The 20,281-nt window shown below is 30.1% G+C and overlaps 1 protein-coding gene across 9 annotated transcripts in view; it reads right to left on the bottom strand.

The window, feature by feature from the left end:
- Nucleotides 1–20,281, bottom strand: part of LOC126733620 (disks large 1 tumor suppressor protein) — an 825,690-nt gene that overhangs the window by 205,266 nt on the left and 600,143 nt on the right. For 8 of the 9 annotated variants that reach the window (XM_050437042.1, XM_050437028.1, XM_050437022.1 and 5 more), the window contains one exon: nucleotides 3,607–3,804. In XM_050437042.1, coding sequence (XP_050292999.1) covers nucleotides 3,607–3,804 — 198 coding nt within the window. Of the gene's footprint in view, nucleotides 1–3,606; nucleotides 3,805–10,021; nucleotides 10,079–20,281 lie in introns of those variants that run through there. The other variant, XM_050437051.1, reaches the window with a different exon arrangement.

Raw genomic sequence — 20,281 nt, 5'->3', positions numbered from 1 at the left:
GCTGTTTGCATCACCATGCTACTTTCTAAATGAGACGAAAAATGTACTAACCAACTTTGTCTTAGTTTTTGTGCTACAGGGTCATTTTCAAAAAAAAATATTTAGTGACTTCCTGTAACTCTGTCATTATCAGGTACTTTAAATAAGTAAAAACTTATATCTGTAGATTTTTTGTGTAGAATTAATTTTTCCTACAGACATTCTTTAGAAGTCACAGTTTCTGAGATAGTGACATAACTATTTTTTTTTAATAAAACACCCTATATATTTTTTGAAATCTGATTAAATATTTTTCAAATATGTTCTACAGCACTAGGAGTACGCTAATTGGCCTTAAAACTTTTAGATTTCTTGGATCGGCAATTTTACTTATTGGTCGAATTTTTGGTATTTTCCAGGCCAAATATTAATATAGTATAATATTTATTATATCTGGACAAAATGGTAGATACCGTTTTATATTCTTTACTGCCATCATACATTGACCAACAGTGTTAGACTTAATTTTAGAAATAATTTTTGAGAAGTTTCCAGAGTAGAGGACAGTGTCATATGCATTATTTGCTTCCATAAAAAAAAAGGGGTATATTTGAAGTTTTTACTTAGATCCTCTAGTATATCAGAGTATTCATTTGTGTGTGTAAAATTAGTTTTTTTGCAGTATTCCGGAAATATTTTACATTGCTTTGTGCAAAAGAGTTAAAGTATGATTTTTTTTCTTACCTATTGCGTGCTCGTTAAAGTTTCGTTAATTGTAATTTTTTTTTGCTTTTTGGAACAGCATGCGTGTTTATAATTTAGGACAAATTCAGACCTTTCCTTTACCATCATTTGTTTTAAGTAGTTGATTCCAATAATCTACCTTTTGTTATAGACGTATCTAAGTTTACATTATTGTAATTTCTATGCGTAATAGTTTAATTTATTGCTTTGATAGTTTTGGGTAGATTTAATATTTAATATATTAAATCATGATCCGTAAAACACTGGGTAATTTATAGAGATTCTGACTTGCAACGAATCTTTTCATTTGCTATTATTAAATTAATAAGACTAAAGTTCTGGGCTACTAAATTGTACCTAGGTAGGTTCTTGTGCAAGCTGAGAAAGCGGTAATGTTTGCAGTAAATCTTTTAGTCCGTTTGGATATTTAGTATTACAATAAGTTGAAATAGAAACGTATCATCCATTTTTCTCTAAGAGACCAAACGAAAACAAAACAAAGGTAAGAATACAAAGTCACGGTCTCATCAAATCCATATAATTTTTTTTTGTCTTAACAAAATTTTGTCTTTTTTTTTAATAAATTCTCAATTCTGGTTTCGAAGTTTTTAAAGTTATTATAAGCAAATATTTGCCTTTTATGTTCTGTATTTCCACGTAACTGAAAAGGCTTTCACCCAAAATTTTCCCTGCACTTTCGAACCACTCATACGTATCATCATGTTACACAAAGTGAGGAGGTTAAGAACTATTAAACCAATCACTTATAACATTCACAGATTACACACACATTCAGTTTACCATTCTGCCTTCCACCAACACCAGTTTTACATTGGTTTGCAATACTGTTGCCACATTGTTAGGACTGTACGACTGATAAATTTTGTATTTCTTCTCTACATCTTAAAGGTACCAGATGAATCCTGAACCACAATTGAAATAGACAGTTAATTTCTTAAATTAATAAATTTTACTACCGTAAATAAACGTAAGTTTTTTTTTTTAATTTAACTTTTTTCGCGGAAATCCTCTTACATATAAAATAAATATAAATAAAAATTAAAGGTAAACATACCTTCTGAAAAAGGGCTATTTTGATAACATCATTAAAAAATTACCCCTCTCTATCAAATTTCCAATTATTCCTACATGAGCAGCTAGGGATTTATTTTCAAAAACAGTCAAAACTCGCCCATTACCCAAAATAATTCACTCCATTTTCAGCACCCTTCTCTTGAATACTGAACCTCAACCTAGTAACCCAATTATTCTCACAATAAACTCTTTTAAGGGCTCGCCCTTAGATTCCTTAAAAGCCATTTATTGGTCCAATAAACCCAGTTATGAGTTAACCATTAGCCTGTCAAAGTGATTGAATAAAAAGAAATACAAATATAGGAGGCCCTCACTTTAATAACATCAGATCAGCTCTATTCTTTTCTTTTTGACCGGCAAAGAGCATTTGATGTTTGTAGACTGGCTTGTTTTTTACGAGTGTCGTAGGTTCTATATTTTTTAAAGTCACCGTTCTTTGGCGTTTCTTTAATAACATAGATATTCTCCTACCAAGGCTCTCTTATGTAATTGAGAACCTTCTTCAGAAAACGAGACTCTATGACTGGATCAGATTTTTTTCGGCTGGATTATAATGCAATAAGGCGTTAATATTCTGTATGCAGCGTATTTCCGTAGAGTGGCCAGTGAGTTTCGATTGATAAGGATACCAACTTCTGCAGTCATAAAATAATATCAAGTCCCGGAGTTAAAATTTGTGAAACCAAAAATATAGCCACCAAATTCTACTCATCGATAATAAGTCAATCGATATTGTTAAAAAACCAGACAGTATTAACTATATTTACTTTTATAATATATATATATTTACTTTTATAATATATATAAGTCGCAAAGGTACCATTTCATTTCAACAAGCTTCATATTGAGAAATGTTATTAAATTAATCTTAGCTCACAATAACATTGATCTACATACATTTGTATAGTTGCACATTTAAAAAAAGGGCTTATAAGTAATGTTGTTTATTGCTTAAGTTTACTTATATCAAACGCCTGTGGTTATCTACGTGAAATCATGTGAACATTTTTATAAAATTTATTAAATATTAAAAGTTTAAATAATTTAGTAGGCAAAATATTATTTTTACAATTTTAATAATAAATGCGTCGTATCCAATTAGATTATGCATTTAAACACGTTAAAATTCAGCAATTTTTTAAAATCTTTATATAATATTTCCTTTAGCAATAAGTGCATAATGTCTACTTAAGTTATGCAGTAAAATGTAAAATTAATTTTTGTTCTAATTTTCATAAAGCTACGCATATATCAAATTTATATAATTTTATAGAAAAAAAAAACATTTTTGCAGGTCCAATTAAATTATACATTAGAACGTTTTTTGTTTTGTTCACTTTTTGTTAAAACAAACAAACCAATCTTTAGCTGAAATTGCCATTAATAAATAAATGCCACTTACCCAATTCATTTATTTATTCAAATGCATTTTTTCGTTTAATTTTTGTCAAGGCACATATAGATCAAAACGTATAATTTTATTATAATTTTCATGAAAGCACATAATTTGTTTAGTAACATAAAGTTTAATAATCCTTTTATCAAAAGATTTGTCAAGTCCAATTAAATTATGCAGTAAGATATTTTTTCTCATTTTTTTAAAGGATAATAACTAACCAGAAGAACAGCATACATTTTTGTAAGCCATGAAAAGACTTCACAGCTGATTGTATTCGTTTTGTGCAGCTTCCTTATAACCAAGCCTTTAATTATTGTAATCATAGATCGTTAATTATTGTAATGCTTACTACTTGATTTTAAATAGTAACAATTTTTTATTAAACTTACCACTGTGTGAGTTGCCGCGTCTTTCGTGCATGCTTCATTTATGCCATTTTTTTCAGATAAACTTTTTCTTGTACCGGACGACACGGTTTCCAAAGAGCCTTGCCTTGAGTGATTATCCAGTAAATTAGTATTTATCATCTTTGTTTTCGCGGGAGGTGAAGGAGGTGGAGGTACTTCATCTTCATTAAATTGGGTCTTCTGTAACAAATATTTAGCAGTAATATAAATATCTAAAAAACTATTATTTATATCTAAATAAGGGCAGACAAATATTGAATTAATCAATTAATCAGCACAAGTGTCGTACAACCCATATAAAGACAAAATATTAGAAATAACAGCACATGTGCATTATAGCCTAAAATAACTTAATAGATAATAGGTAAAGTGTATAATTCAGCACAAGGGCGAACTAGAACCATAGGAGAGGAAAGAGGCAAGACTAAATCTGACAGATTTTATATATTAATAATTTAACGTTAAATAAGCTCAAAACAGGATCAGAATAAATTCTGAATCTGATTGTGAATCGGAAGGTATTAAAAATTCTGAAATTATATTATTAACTACTCATAATAATAATATTATATATTTTAACTACCAATAAATTGTAGGTCTCCCAACATTGGCTCTAGTGTAAAATATTAAAAAAAAAATCACCTTATTTTTGTCACTACTCTTTATTATGGAAATATTCCGTATTTAACCAAATACTCCTGAAGGAATTTATTCTTTCCCAATAGTAAGAAAGTTAGCAAAAAACGTAATTGTTTTATTAATGATGCAAGACATCTTATGAATGTAGGTAAATAAAAGAAGTAGATCAAGCATTCAGCTCTGGATACAAGTTTTTCATATTGTCGTTTGAAGCAAGCTTAAAGCTATGCTGCAAAGGCTTTTTGAGCACTATTTATACACTTCTCAAAGAACGTTAAAAAGAATTACTTTCCTTTTTTGAAATTTTAAATGTTTGATATTAAATCATTCGTAACTTAATATATTCTATATCAAGCCAGCCTGGATATACCAAATTAATTTATGTTGTTATCCCTCACTGTAAAAAATAGCATTGTAATTTATACTACAATGTTGCGTCGCCCTTTTTTTTTATAAATTGTAGTAAATTTTGTCTTATTTGTAGCACGAAAACCTATGAACATATGAAAGCAAATCTGACAGTATTATAATCTCGTCAAGTGGTAATTAGTCCAATACTCGTCGCATATGTTGCTACAGTGAAATCGAAGAATCGAGAAAATGTGTCAAAGTGATTGAGAGAGCTATTGCTTTAATATATTAAGTCTACTCTTAGTCCTTGTTAAAAGTTAATTAATTATTTATATAAAAACCTTCAAAAATATTAATATTTTATGTTTGACAACCTTTTGGCGGAGTTCTTAACAAAATGTACGTTTCAGAACAATCCTACAATTTTTACGAAATAGGCTGAGGGCTTAATTTTAAAGTGTATTAAAAACAGATTATTTAAATTGGTCACCTATCTTAAAACCAACTTTCCACTTGCAAAGCAATACCGTCCATGCACTATTTATTATTTGCTTTATTTGACAGGGGGCAAGCACTTTTTAAAACAATTTAAAAATCTTATAATAATCAATGTGTTCTATTTAAAATAAATTTTTTACTATAGCAAACAAGCGGAAAAAACTAAATATTTCTCTGTTTATATGTTTCAAATTTGTACATATTATTCGATACAGATATCCGATCATTCCATGATCCTATTCCATTTCAATACGGCAATCTAGCACCCCATACCGTACCATGTGTCATCAAATTTGTATACATTTTTCTTTACGATTTTGAATTATTCAATTACAATATTTGAAAACTCCTATAATAAAAAAATTTACTTGTAAAAATTATTTTTTATCGGAAACCTTTTTAATTGGTAGTTTTCTTTAAATGTTACAATTAAATAAGACTGATAAGATTTCTTATCAGATAAAATTTGATTTTGCCGCCTTAATTTAGCATTTTTGTGGCTTCCTATACCATTTTATGGAGTCCCTATTTGTAGTTTTTTTTTATAAGGAAAATTCCTCTAACTATAGCATTTATTCTTAAACATTTTTTTCAGTGCTGATCTTATGCTAAGGGAGCGCAGCAATGATAAAAGGTCGATTTATCACTTCTACCCCTCTTGAAAATAGATTTCACTAGTGCTGTTTTTAGGCTTTTAGGAAAGCAATCGATATCAAAGGATACATATATAAATCTAGTTAGCAGCCTAAGCAAGAGGTCAATAAAATTACTATAGATTTTTATTGCCACGTTAACAACTCCTGATGACTTGATAACCCTAATAGCATTTTAATTAGTATAAAAAAATAAAGAAATTCGGGAGATATTTTTAATGGTAGCGATAAATTTTCGATGAAATTTGCTAAATAAGTCTAAAGTTTGTCAGAATTATTTACAATTATTTCAGTTTCATAATCTTACTATTTCTGCCTCTCAAACAATTAACAATGGTCTGTATGTCTTACAACTTTTTAAGTATTTTGTAAATTTGTTTATGCAAGTTTTATTAAAACAAGAAGCTAACAATTTTATAAAACTATGCAAAAGTCGTATATGCAAAATTTTTAGATAATTATTTGATTTTTTTTAAGGCCAATGCTTTCTGTTTTTTGGTTTATTAGTTGCTAATTAATCATTTAAGGATGTAACCACTTCTTAAAATACATAAGTTAACAAGAGCTTTACAAAATTTGCCAATTCCATAAACCAACATAATAGTAATCAATCTTATCTTGAAATATATATGTTATTACTTAGGTTTACAAAAATACCAGCCCGAAAAACTAACACGAAAATAATCAATCAAATGTCCAAGCGTAATTACTAAAAGTGATCAGACATTACCGAAAGTGATCAGTAATACGCGTAAAAGCCTTGTTCAGCATTTTTACGTTGAGAGGGAAAAATAGTTAGTTAAATGTTTCGGTTGCATGAAAAATATTTAGAAAGAAATTTGCCAGTGCTGAATAATCTGCATACATTTATTTATATTTAGATAAAGATAGTATACAAATATTACGATTGGAAATTTAATTTAAAAAAAAAATATTTACTTAATATATAAGGTCTAATTAGTCAGGCTTTTATGGTAACTGTAATATTACCCCAAGTCATTAAACATGGCAACGTCTTTATTAAGAAAATAAATGTGGATACAAAAGTTGCACCTCATGCAGCAAGGATTGCGAAGTTTAACCTAGGGTTACTCTTACTCTTAACCATCAATTGCCGAATAATATGCCTTATTTCACAATAAAACTAACCAAAAATGTATATTCTTATACAATAACAAAACAATAAGTTTACCTCTTGAAGTGATACCTAGAATTATGCTTGCAAGGCTAAAAGGTAGCTCTTAAATTTCCGTTGAAAGGAACCTATACTACATGCTTTGAGATCACCATTTAAAAAGTTATAATTACTTAGAGCTACGTAACTAAAACTGCCCTGAAAAAGTGCTCTTCTGTGCTGAGGCACTCTATCACGAATCTCTTTACGAAACATAAGCTTTTCAAAAAAAAAATTGTAATATTTTATATAAAATTAGTTAAATATTGCTGCAAAATACATTTATACTTATGGGAAGAGAAATAATTGACCAAGAAATTAAATTTACGCCTTTCCTGGAAAATCATAAAATAAACAATACTTTTAAACTGACTTTTAAATGTCAATAAAACTAACTACATGGCTCTTTCAATAAGTTCAGTCAACCGCCCTGAGTTTGATATTATACAACTCAAGAGCTCAATCAGCATTATTAAAAAAGTTTCGAAAACAACATATTTAGGTATCATTATAGATAAACATTAAAAATGGAATCAACAAGTATTAAAATTAACAGCTAATATTACGAAATTATTCTACATTTTTTTTATATTTTAAGAAACATTATAAGTCGATCCTTATTAATATCTGTGTACGAATCTATTGTAGAGTCATTGATAAGATACGGAATTGTTGTATGGGGAGGAATGTACAAACGTGCTATAAGTTAATTAAATGTTGTACAAAATTATATTCTTAAGATAATAAATAAAAAACTAAGCTATACCATAAATGTTTATCGTATTCGAAAGAAATTATTGATATACGATCTTTATATGTATTTTTATGTATATTTGTTTACAAAAATGATGATCTTAAAAAATATGTAAGTCATAGCTACAAAACTAGAAATAGAATTAATAATTTTAGAGAATTTCCTAGAAGTTAGTACTAATGCTAATTTAAAGTCTCTAAACTATTATAACAAGAATACATAAACTTATTCCTTATACAATCAGAAATTATTCATAAATCAACAAATATAAAAAAGAATGTAGACCATATACACACCCCACAAAAATTATCGCATCACTAGTATTTTAAGATATTTTTAATATTTTTTGGGACAATCTGTTAAATTATGATGTATTATGTTGTAAATTAAAAGATATTTCTGGTTTCTTATCATGGACAAAAAATGATCGGAATTTCTTACATATTTTTTTGAAGCAAAAATGCTCGCGTAAATTATTCCTGTGTTGGCGAATGCATTGAGATCGAAAACGTTCTAAGCAAATAGTGTTATTCTAAAGTGAAAATTTAAATTTATTTTTAATAATGGATGTTCCTGAACGTTTAACAAGACATGTGAAGATGGCCGCAGTCAAAGATACGTCGCTCGGATTATGGGAGTTCAACAAAGCACCATATCTAGAGTTGTTAATCGCTACCAAGAAACAGGACAACTATCCAGACGACCCGGACAAGGCCGCAAAAGGGTAACTTCGGCAGTAGATGATCGTTACGTAAGGTTAACGGCTTTAAGAATTAGGCATACCACCTCTAGAAGACTGATCTGGTTGCAGATCTGTTGGCTACTCGTAATGTCCGAATAAGTCTACAGAGAGTTCGAAATAGGCCGAGAGAAGCAGGTTTACGAGCCAGAGTGCCAGCTAGAAGTCCACGTCTTACCAGAGAACATCAAGTAGCAAGATTGCAATTTGCACGCAAATTGGAATATTCAAGATTGGTCCAATATTTTATTCACGGATGAATCAAGATTTTGTCTATATTCATCAGATAGGCGCGTACTAGTATATAGGCGACGTAGTGAACGGCACGATCAGATTAATTTTTGTCAAACTGAAAGCTTTGGTGGTGGCTCTATCATGGTTTGGAAAGGAATTTCTTTTGAGGGTCGCACGGAGCTAGTACCAGTGAATGATGGAAGACTAAATGCTGACAGAACCCCATGTAGTGCCCTATATGCCATATATCGGTGATAATTCTGTGCTAATGCACAATAATGCTCGTCCACACGCTGTTAGAGTTGTTCGGCAATACTTAGAAGAGGTCGAGATACCCACCCTAAATTGGCCTGCACGTAGCCCGGATCTTAATCCGATAGAACATGTCTGGGACCATCTAGGATGGCAAATTCAGCAACATCCAGAACCAATAAGAACACTACATGATCTTCAAAATGTTCTTTTTAACTTCTGGGTCAACGTGCTGCAAGAATACCTCCAGAACCTGTTTAGAAGCCTTCGAAGATGAATGGAAGCTGTAATTAAAACCAGGGGCGGTAACACACGCTATTAGAAATTCATTGGCTTAAATAAAGTTCATTTTTTTGTATACATGTTTTGTACAATTTTTTTAATTTTTGTATGTTTTGGTAAATCAAAATGTTTGTCCTCTGTAGATTGAACTGATTTAAAATAAATGTTGCAAAAGTCGTATTATTTGGTGATTTAATTATCAATATCAATAAAATTTTAAAACACAGGCAAAAAATTTAAAACGAAGAAATAATAATTGATGCGATAATTTTTGTAAAAAAAGAATTAATAAGTGAGGCGATAATTTTTGTGGGGTGTGTATTTTTGAAAATACCCTTATTTTTAAAAAACTTTTTTAATCACTGCTTTTGGCACTGCTGTCACCTAGCTGCATTGCTGCTCGAGTTCTTTTGCAAATATTTGTCAAAGTTATTTATTAATAAGTATTTTTCTTATTGTTTCTTTAGTTTTAATTTATTTAATTTTAAGTTTTAGATTTGTAATTGCAGCAATCATTGCACACATGGGTGTTTAGTCATCTAGGTTGCAATAGCTTTTTTTTTATCGGTCAAATCAATCTTGGAAGTTATTATATCTCTGACATAATAATAAGATTGTGAATAGAAAAGTGTACAGTACGGATACTATGGATAATAATAAATGGGGAAAGATGCAGGGCTACTGCATTCTCCAAATATCAAATGTAGACAAACATAAGATCAAATGTAATTTATAAATTTTTAGGCACAGACTCAGCTTTGCTTACTTGAAAATATCTCTACAAAATTGAGTCTCACAAGATATGGTAGTTTATACTTTACCTGATTCTTTTTCTGCTTATGCCAACAGCATGCGCAATTCATGCGGTGTTGTATTCTATCACCTGAAGAAGAAGAAGAAGCGATAGCTGTAGAAGGTAACTTGATATTTACTTGACGCCTTTTTCGAATTTTCACTGGAACACTTGTCATATAGTTCGAAAACCTTCTTCGCGAGTGTCGTACAATTGAAACCCAATCAATCATTGTCACTTGTTAATTAGAACTATAAATTAAGATGTAAACTAAAACTGCAATGTTTTACAGGAGTGGCTTTAAGACTTTACTTATTTTATTACCCATTTGAGTTCTTGTTAATCACAATATAAATATTTTAGAATAAATAAATGAACATAAGTTTGCCTTAAAATGTTTTGATGCTGTCTGTTCAGTTTCCAATAAGATAGGATATTTGAAAGGGAAGTTATCATACTAGATAGTTAACTGACATATGTGTATTTATCTGGCGTTTAAAGATGTCTGAAAGTTTTGGCTACGTACCAATTATATCATTTTTTTCTATGCAAAGAACATATATTGTAAGTTTATTTATAGGAAATTATATTGATGATTGAGTCTCAGTCCAATAGATAATGATGTAAAATGAAATGAAAAGTTGATTAATGGCTGAAAAAAGAGCCATCGACCTATAAACTTTAGGTCCCATGAGCAGGGTCCAAAAATTTTGAATCTAAGAAAAACTAAGAGTGGAAGCAATATCAAACATGAAGCAACTTGGAATAAGTTTATCCCAGTGTGGAAACAGTGTTTACAGTTGTTGATATTACAATATTGAAAGACAATGATGTTTGATAGGTAAATAAGCTCATTAGTACAGTAAAGGAAAATAAGAAAATTTCGTAGTAAAAGAAGTTTTCGTAGTAGATAGACTTAAATAAAAATTATTGAGAAAACTACCCACCATTGAAGACATTCAAAAATAATAACTAAAAAATCAGTTTCGATCGCTATGCTCACCCTCACTATCGAAAAAGCTTTTGATAGAGTGTGGCATAGCAATGTTATATACAATATGGCCAAATTCGGTATATCTGCTAGAAAAGTTAAACTCACTCAGAGTTTCCTGTTAAACAGAAGATTATTTAATAAATTCACAAACAACTATAAAACAACTAATGACTTGGAGTCTCGCGAGGGGGGTACCTGCCGCTCTCACCAGTTCTATTCGATATTTACCAGGCCAAATTCCAAAATTTTCAAAAGTTCAAACCGTGATTTCAAAGATGAATATTGCAGGCGTTGAAATTCCCTGGAAAGATAAATTCCAGTTAGGAATATTATATTAGGAATATTATTCCACATAGGCTTATATTTTGAAAAAAGGAATTATTTCAATAACATTAAAAGGCAAATTATGTAATGAATGTAATCAATTATATAATTTAATTGTATTTTGGTCTCTTGGAATAATGTCCCAAAAATTGTGAAATCTTCAATTTAAGGTGGGCACTGAAAATCAGTTGAAGATGTGGTTGCCATTTATTTAGCCGAAGCATCAGAGCTCTGTAACAGAAAAATGTAAGTACCAATATAAATATATATAAAATCTAAATTATATATATAAACTCTAATTTGTCTTTATTATGACATTATTGTACTATGATTTACTATTAACGAATTTATCTAATTCATTATTTTTACTATTTATTTGTTAACTGTATATTCTGATTTAATTAAATACCAATATTGATATTTTTTTCCTTTTTTAGGAATAGATACTTTTGAAAGCTCTAAGAAAAATAAAACATAGAATAACAAAAAATGTGACTGAATGTTCTTTATTTTTAGTTTTTATACACTTAAATATTTATTGCTTTTAGTTTTTACCTGTGTAATGTAAAGCTGATTAAGCGATAAATCAATAGTTTAAATAGCTAAAAAATTTTTATTTTAATAATTTATATTATTATTTTTAAGTTTAATACACCATGTTTTTCTGTTTTGTAAAGAATTTTGTTTTATTTTTTGGTTATATTTCAAGTATTTATTTTGTTATTCTCTTCAATCTAATGACACTTTAATTTAAAACCTTTTGGGAAGAAATAATAAAACATGAAATTTCTTACACAGTAGTCTCAATGCCTTTATATGCAAATGTTCCAAATTAAATTAAGCAAACTAAGTTTTATGAGATTCACTATTGACACACTGTATAAATAAATAAATATGCCTAGGATATATTTTAAAAGATAAAAAAAATATTGCAGGCATATGAATCAAATATATCCCCAATATATGCAATAGATATTCCTGGCATATATGAATATGTCAATTCGATATTTTGGGAATATGCAAGCAATAAGTTTGTGCTGTTTGGGGTTAACTGTTTCCAAAAAATTAATATTAAGCAACTCATTGATTTGCAATTAAAGTCTTCTATAAAGAAAAATAATAAATTTCTTTCTCACCATCCTTTCACAATTGAAGTTCTTTTAATACCAGACACTAATTTAAATAATAAGGATGAAATTTGTCCCAAGTTTCCTTATTAGCCGTCAAAAAGATTTTATTAACTTGATCTCGTGAACAATTTGGAAATTAAAAAATTTGGAAAAAAAATATAATTTGAAAATAAAGACTTATGAACTTTTTACCATTTGATAAAAAAATACGTTTACCACGTCTCGAACTTATAGAAAATCGTGATTCGTCCCGAAAGGTATCATAAGACCTAAATAAAAAAACAATATAATACTACAACCCTTTTAAATAAACATGTATATAATAAAAAAAGTACCTGAGCAACAGCTTCTAAGATTTATATTCTTAAAAACAGCAACTTAAGACTAGATACTCAAAGATTATATCATTAAAATGTTATTATTTATCTGTACACGAACACAAAAAAAAAACAAACAAGAAATAAAATTAAAAAAAAAAAAGAGTAACAAGACAAAATAATTGACCAGACGGAAACCTACAACCCGGGAACCCAGCGCTACGCCAATTTACCTGGCAAGTGGCTTAACACACTATGAAAAAGAAAATATACTGATATTTACATAGAAACGTTGCATTTTTTAATGTTATTGAAGGTTTAACCTAATTAAGCCTGAAAATTGAAAACCTCGTTTACACAAACCAAGACAGGGCTCCTTTTTGCCATAGTAATATATTAAATGAACTTTCCAAAAGATCCAGTACAACACCATTTTTATACTGGTGCAATAATGTAGTTTCATTTGACAGCAAAAGAGTGATCCGAGGATAGGAGATGGTTAGCAAAGGCATATTTCGAGTCTCTAAGCTTTTTTACCAATCTTATATGTATATAGGATCTTTTAGCCTCGTAGAAACACTCCTAATAGATTGACCCATATTATTAAATTATAATTTCAAACCATATATTGTTATTGAAAAAAATATTAAATAATCGTAATATTTAATGACATTAGATAAAATAGATTTGATATTTTTATCTAAAGTTGCACATCAAAAAAGCAATATCTTATAAAAGACAAGAGACGTAAATCTTCCACCTTGCTAATGCCTCGCTTCAACGTATCGAAACACTCAATAATTATGTGGGACGCGTCGTATTTTAATCATGCAGGCGTCGCGGCGCTGTTTCGTGACTAAACGGAGGTGTCGCGGCGTGCAGAGAACAGAGGATTCATCTCCTTTGTGCCTATTTGCACGCAGACGAGATTCAAGGAAACTAAACGTATGTTATCCAAAACAGTCGCGGATTGCGAACACCGATCATAAAGGGAGTAATAAGTTTTACTTAATCGTTAATAGTACAGTAAATTTGTCAAATTTGTGACGAAAAATTACCTACACACTTTTTTTTTGCGGAAATCGTTAAAAAAGCATACAAAAAGCTTAATTTAATATTTGTGACCTCGACGCGTACTGGGTTTTTGAAAAAACTCAAAAGTTTTTTGGATTTCATTTATCTCGGGAATGGTAAGTTTTTGGAAAAATTTGTAAGGACAAAAAATGTCGGGGACATCTCTTCTCATTGAGTCCACTCGTTGCGATGAAAATTACAAATGGTAGATGGCGAAAGTACCCAAAAAAGTGTTTTTTCGCTTTTTGGGCTAGAAAACAATTATTTATTGCAACATTGTCAATGAAAAAGTTGTTCGTCCCAAAAAAACCTATGAAATTAATTTTAAAAATTTTCTTGGCCGATTCGCTAGTTATAGCGTGTACAATTACGACCATTTTGCTTTGTATGATGAAATCAAGTTTTGTCATACTCAAAATATTTAAAAATGTTCTTCTATATTTACAATAAGAAAAAATATTTTCAATTGCAAAATTATAAATAATAAGAGAATGAAAAATATTATATGATTATTTAAGAAAATAGTATATATAGAATATTAACTTCATTGGTCAAAAGAGATATAAAAAAATTTTTATGCGCAGTCGTATAACATTTATAATAATTTGTTTTTTATAATTTATCTTGTTAGACTATTCCTTGTTGTTAAACTGTGAAAGAATTTGATGAAAGTTGTTTTCTTTGTTGATCTTCGTTTAAAATGTTTTGTACTTACATTAATCCTTGCTTTGTCAGCTTGTTGCGCTTATCTCTATTATGTGCTTATAACTACAGTGAAATTACGAAAAAATGTTTTTTTTGTTTATTATTTCACACATTTACAATAGGTGCAATTGTTTATTAACTTATTTATTTATTCATTAAATACATTGACGTGTAAATCACGCTTTTGCGATAATAATACATACTAGTACATGAGTGCACGATATAATAATAATGTAAATTTTAAAACCTAATAAAATTAAATTAACTTGGTGATAAACAGATGAACTGCGATATTCGTAAAAATAAAAAAAATCACAAAAAAAAGGTCATTATCGTTTATAAAAACCCTTTTGCAATAATAATACATAGAAGTACATAAGAGCATAATGTAATAATAATATAAACAAAGTTGGAAAACTTAATAAAATTAAATCAACTTAGTCGGTGATATACATATGTACATGCAAGTATAATTGTAAAAATAAAAAAAAAATAACAAAAAAAGAAGATTATTATCGGGTATACATAATTCTCACAATTATTGAGCAGAATCGCAGCGTAATTAAGAAGTACGAGATTTTCCGACAATGTATTAGCGGTTGTGCATAATTTATTTTGAATATTTATAATATGTATAATTTTGTTATATAGAAAATTATTTTTTACCGTACATGATTGGTTTGGAAATGTACACAGGAAGTGAAAATTGATATATTCAATGACTTGAATGAAAATAGTTGATTTTTTTAATAGCAAGGCAAATAGTTTTTTAAAATTGAAATAGTGTTGAATTCCATTTTATCCATTCCATTAGAATTTCCATTGAAATAGTGATGAGCCTGCTGTTGATCCTTCATCAGTATTATCTGACATTTCGTTTGAGCTGCTGGTTGTTGAAGACCAATGCATAACTTGAGATGGAAAGTCATGATCAATGTCTTCGATGATGTCAGTTTCAAGATCGACAACCGGGATGTTACTACAATATTCTCTCCACCCCAGTGCTTGCAAGCAATAGAGCATGTGAGGCCTACTTTTCTGCACCCGCATGCCGCTCCACAATTATTCGTTTTGCAGCTGCAGGTTTCGATGAGCTTCATTAGATTCTCAGGTGCTGGTTCAAGCTCGGTTTTTATCGGTTCCAAACCACGTTCCGTTTTTTTCCATCCCCATTCGGTAGGATCCATATCATTCCCAAGCCAAGTTTAAACCTGATGAAAAGCTCGTAGACTGTAATACTTCACTGCATTTGGTTTTTGTGGCACACTGAGTGAATTTTTTGAATCTAATGATAGCAAGTGAATCGCTGTATAAAAATGTGAATTTTACTTGATCAGCTGCATCAACGATGTTAGCAAAGCTTAATTTGTCATATAAAATTTTTGAAGTTGGTTACAACTTTTCAGTGCTTTTGAAGAAATCCACCAATTTCTGTTTCCCTTGAATATAAGGGGCAGAAGTCATGTCGCATCCGCTGAAAGCGTGGAGTAGAAGGATATTTGAAAGACTGCGGAGAGTAGATACGCTCCGCACGAGCGTTTTCCCGTGACGAGGTTTTTTGAAGTAGATTTGGGATTCTGTCCTTGCCAAACCGACAATCAATACAAGAATGTCGATGTCTTCCCCAATGACGATTGTCTTGTCATACTAACAAGATAGTTCAAGAGCTGTCCCAATGATAAAACAATCGGCATCTTCGTAAAACCAACATCCTCAAATGCAGCTCGGAGATAGCTTACCAAACGGTCCTTGTTGCTGTCATTCGACAAAAAGGGTCCTGTACAATTATTAAGACAGTGTCTCGCTGAAATTCAACTGGTGGAGAATTGTATCTGACTGACCGACGTTGCTTTTCAACAGATTTAGTGCCACCGTCATTTACATCGCAAGGATAACCATCAAATACTACTAAAACTTCACCTCCAGAATAATGTTTTTGCAGATATTTGACCTATTGCCCACAAATGTCCTGGATTGAAGAATTTTTGTGCCATTTTACTTTATGCAGAAGAAAACCACCATCTAGAACATTTAGACGACGTTGACCAAGAGGGACATCAGAATCCAATGGGACGAAAGCATCAAAAAACGAAGATTTCTTTCCCATTCTCATTCCATTGTCGTCAAATAGTGACATTGGATACGGCGACAGCTCGTATGTCAGATACTCCTTTAAATTTTTAAACAACTGTATCATGAACCTTTAAATTACTTGTCATAGTTGACAGTGGTTTTACAGTCTTCCTTCGCTCAAATTTCAAGAAACCATAAGTAAAACTATTGGACGATGAAGGATGATAGGATCCAAAAGAAGTATATATAATCTGAAGCAACATATATGTATGTGGCAGTTTTTCTTTCACTGGTATATGTACTGTAGGCAGGCCTGTAAAGGGATGGTCTTTTGCTCTCTAGTCGTATTCTGCTTGATGTCATCTGTGGATTCAAATCTTTTTTTCCGAAGTAGTTTTGATTTATGGGAAGAGAAACAGTCACAAGAGTCATTGTCATGGATATTTCATAGATTAGTATAAGCAAGATAGTTAGTGCTAAATATATAGGACATCTTTTGATATTAGGTAAACTTTAGTTTTCGTACTCATTAAAATAAAATGGTATTTATTTTAATGGAGCGTGGATCTTTGTTAACCACAGTTATGTGTTTTAGTGCAACAGGAGTATACATACCGCCCTTTATAATTTTCTCACGAAAAAACATGAAAATGAAGCTTATGAATGGCACTCCTCCAGGATCAAAATATGCGTGCCATATATCTGGCTGGATCCAAGAAGAAATATTTGTGGAATGGCTTCGCCATTTTATTAATCTGACAAAGCCTAGCTCTGATGATCCAGTGGTTTTAATACTTGACGGCCAATATTCCCACACAAAAAATTTGGAGGTCATAACTGTTGCGCAAGAAAATTATGTTCACATAATATGCCTTCCACCACATTCAACTCATCGGATGCAACCATTGGACGTTGCTTTTATGTCTCCGTTTAAAACGTACTACACAGAGAAAATTACAAACTGGCCAAGGTTGAATCTCAGACGTGTAGTAACAATCAGATAGGAGAACTTTTTGGGAAAACCTACATAAAAGCGGCCACTATGGACACGGCTTTAGAAAAACTGGAATGTTCCCTCCTGACAGAAACATATTTAAAGAACATGACTTTGTGGCAGAAGTAAAGGATATGTCTGGTAAAGAACTAGTAGAAGAAGAAACAGTTCAGGAAGAAAATATAGAAATAGAAACAATAGAGGATGAATTAGATAACAACGAGCCAAAAGAAAAAAGCCCTGAAAGACGGATTACCCCAGAGAGACAGAATACTGCTTTGAAACATGTTACTCCTGCAAATTTAATGCCTGTTCCAACTACTTTCTAAAGATATTATTAAAAAAAAAATACAAGAAGTGGTAAAGCTGCGGTTATAACTAGCACGCCCTACAAAGAAGAATTGGAAAGCAGCATGAAAAAAAGAAAATTACCTTTAACTTCGGGCACTAAAAGAAAAATTGGTTATTTAAAACCAAACCAACAGAAAAAAAATAAATTGTCAGTGGCTAAACGAAAACGAAAAAATGGGAATCAGTATCCTGCTGTTCTTCTTCTTCAGACTCGGCTCCTGAACCGGAATATCAAGATTCAGATGACGAGGTAGAAAACTTTGAGGAAGATGCTATTTGTATGTTTTGCGAAAGTCAATTTTCTGAAGATGTCAGAGGCGAGGAATGGGTGAAGTGCCAAGGCTGCTTCAAGTGGGCTCACGGTGAGTTTCCTGGTTGTGAAAGAAGCCACTATATTTGTGACTTTTGCGTTACAAAATAGATTTGTTTTGTCTTTTTGATTGCATGTAACTTTTACGTATTTACTTTAATAAATAATACGTATAATTTTTTTAGTTTTTTTTTAAATAAATAATACTTTTATACAAAAAAAACAAACATATTTTGGTTATTTTTAGTTTCTACATATTAAATTGGGTACCCCATATTACGAACTTGGTGTACCCCATATTAGGATACCATGGCTCTTAATATGGGGTGGTACAACTTTTTTTTTAATGTTGCATGTTTTCTGTTGCAAGTTTTTATTATTTTACGTTTATGACGACGGTTGTCGCTTGATATGATGATATGACATGATCAGTATTGTGAAAAAATCGGCCTAAATCGTCTTTTTACTATGGTGTGGCACAAACGGCACAAGTTTTGAACTAAAGAAAAAAACACAGAACTTCACAAATGCCGAATGTAAACACAAAGCCGTTTGTCAAAATTACATTAGCTTTTGCCTGCGGTATTGCCATTTCAAATTTTTTAGACGCGGTTTTAGGAATAAGAATGTTAATAATTTTTTTTTTGTTTTATAGATGTAACTTTTGCGTTAAGAATAACATATATCTATTAATACTTTTTATTTTTAAGTTAAATTAATATTATTATATGTGCTGATATATAGCTGAAGATCTCCTCGTTTGAAAATGCGTGTAAACTTGACAACAGAGAATTAATGAATATGTTTGTAAACAAAACACCTCACCTTGCCCCTTTGCATAAGTTGAACTCAAATAAAGGTGTTTACTAATTTTAGCCTTTCACTGTTCTAAGGTCCTAAACAAAAGGTTAAAAAGACGTCTTAAATGGAATTGAAAAAGATGCCTAAAAGACTTAAATTTTAAATATATATTTATTTTGTTAATTTTTAAGTATATTAAAATAAAACAAACACTCTTTAGTTAATTTTTTTGAGAAAACACTCAGTACAGAAATAGTGACAACATTGAGTGATAGCAAAACGCGAAAAGGATGATTCCCTTTAACATATGGAACCCTAATTAATTAGAGCACGGTTATTTAAAGGTTCTAGACAAAAAACATTTAGTGTCCAAAAAAGTATTTTTTTAATATACATTTTAAACTAACTTGAAACTTATTTAACTTAGGTATACCGGGGTTCTTTGAAAGTACTTCACGCCAAAAATTTTATAATTCTTTTTGATAAAAAAAAATAGATTTATTGGTAACTATTAGTAATTATTGATAAATGAAATACAACGAGATAGCAATACCCTTTGATGTATTCAATTTATTATATATACAGTATGTTCAACACAATATTTACGTTATAGTACATATCAAACGACATTTTAAAAAAATAATAAGCAATAGAGTGAAACTACGTTTAAAAAATACTTCGTAAGTATGACACTGATTTGATTTTTTTACGTAATCATTTTTTTTTGTAATTATTCGAAAAACAGTTGAAACATCTAGGATTTTCTCAATAAAAAAACAAACGTTTTATCAATTTATCCAATGCTGCATCTCTCACCAATGATATACCAAGTCCGTAACCCTGTATAAAAAGAAATAAAATTATATTCAATTGAAAATATATTAAAATGCATTAGATTATATTAAAATTATACTTAATTTATTATTATTTTTACTATAATTGAATATAATACAATTTTTTATTTATAATAATTAATATTTTAGAATGAAGTTTATTGTGGATTTATTCGCCAAATTCGTACACATATAAATTCAGAGAAACAATTTTATTTAGAAGATTATTTTAAATTTGAATTATATAGGATACAGTGTATTTTTTGTTATTGTTGATTTTTATAGCACGTTTATTTACGATTTAATATATTCGACTTAGTTTTGTTCTAAGCCTGACATAAATAAAACAAATTATGTAAATTTATGCGCCAAATTCACTTTA

The sequence above is a fragment of the Anthonomus grandis genome, chromosome 1 (assembly GCF_022605725.1).
Source record: "Anthonomus grandis grandis chromosome 1, icAntGran1.3, whole genome shotgun sequence".
NCBI classification, from domain to species: domain Eukaryota; kingdom Metazoa; phylum Arthropoda; class Insecta; order Coleoptera; family Curculionidae; genus Anthonomus; species Anthonomus grandis.
The sequence above is the reverse complement of the archived record's forward strand: the minus strand, read 5'-3'. Positions and strand labels throughout refer to the sequence as shown.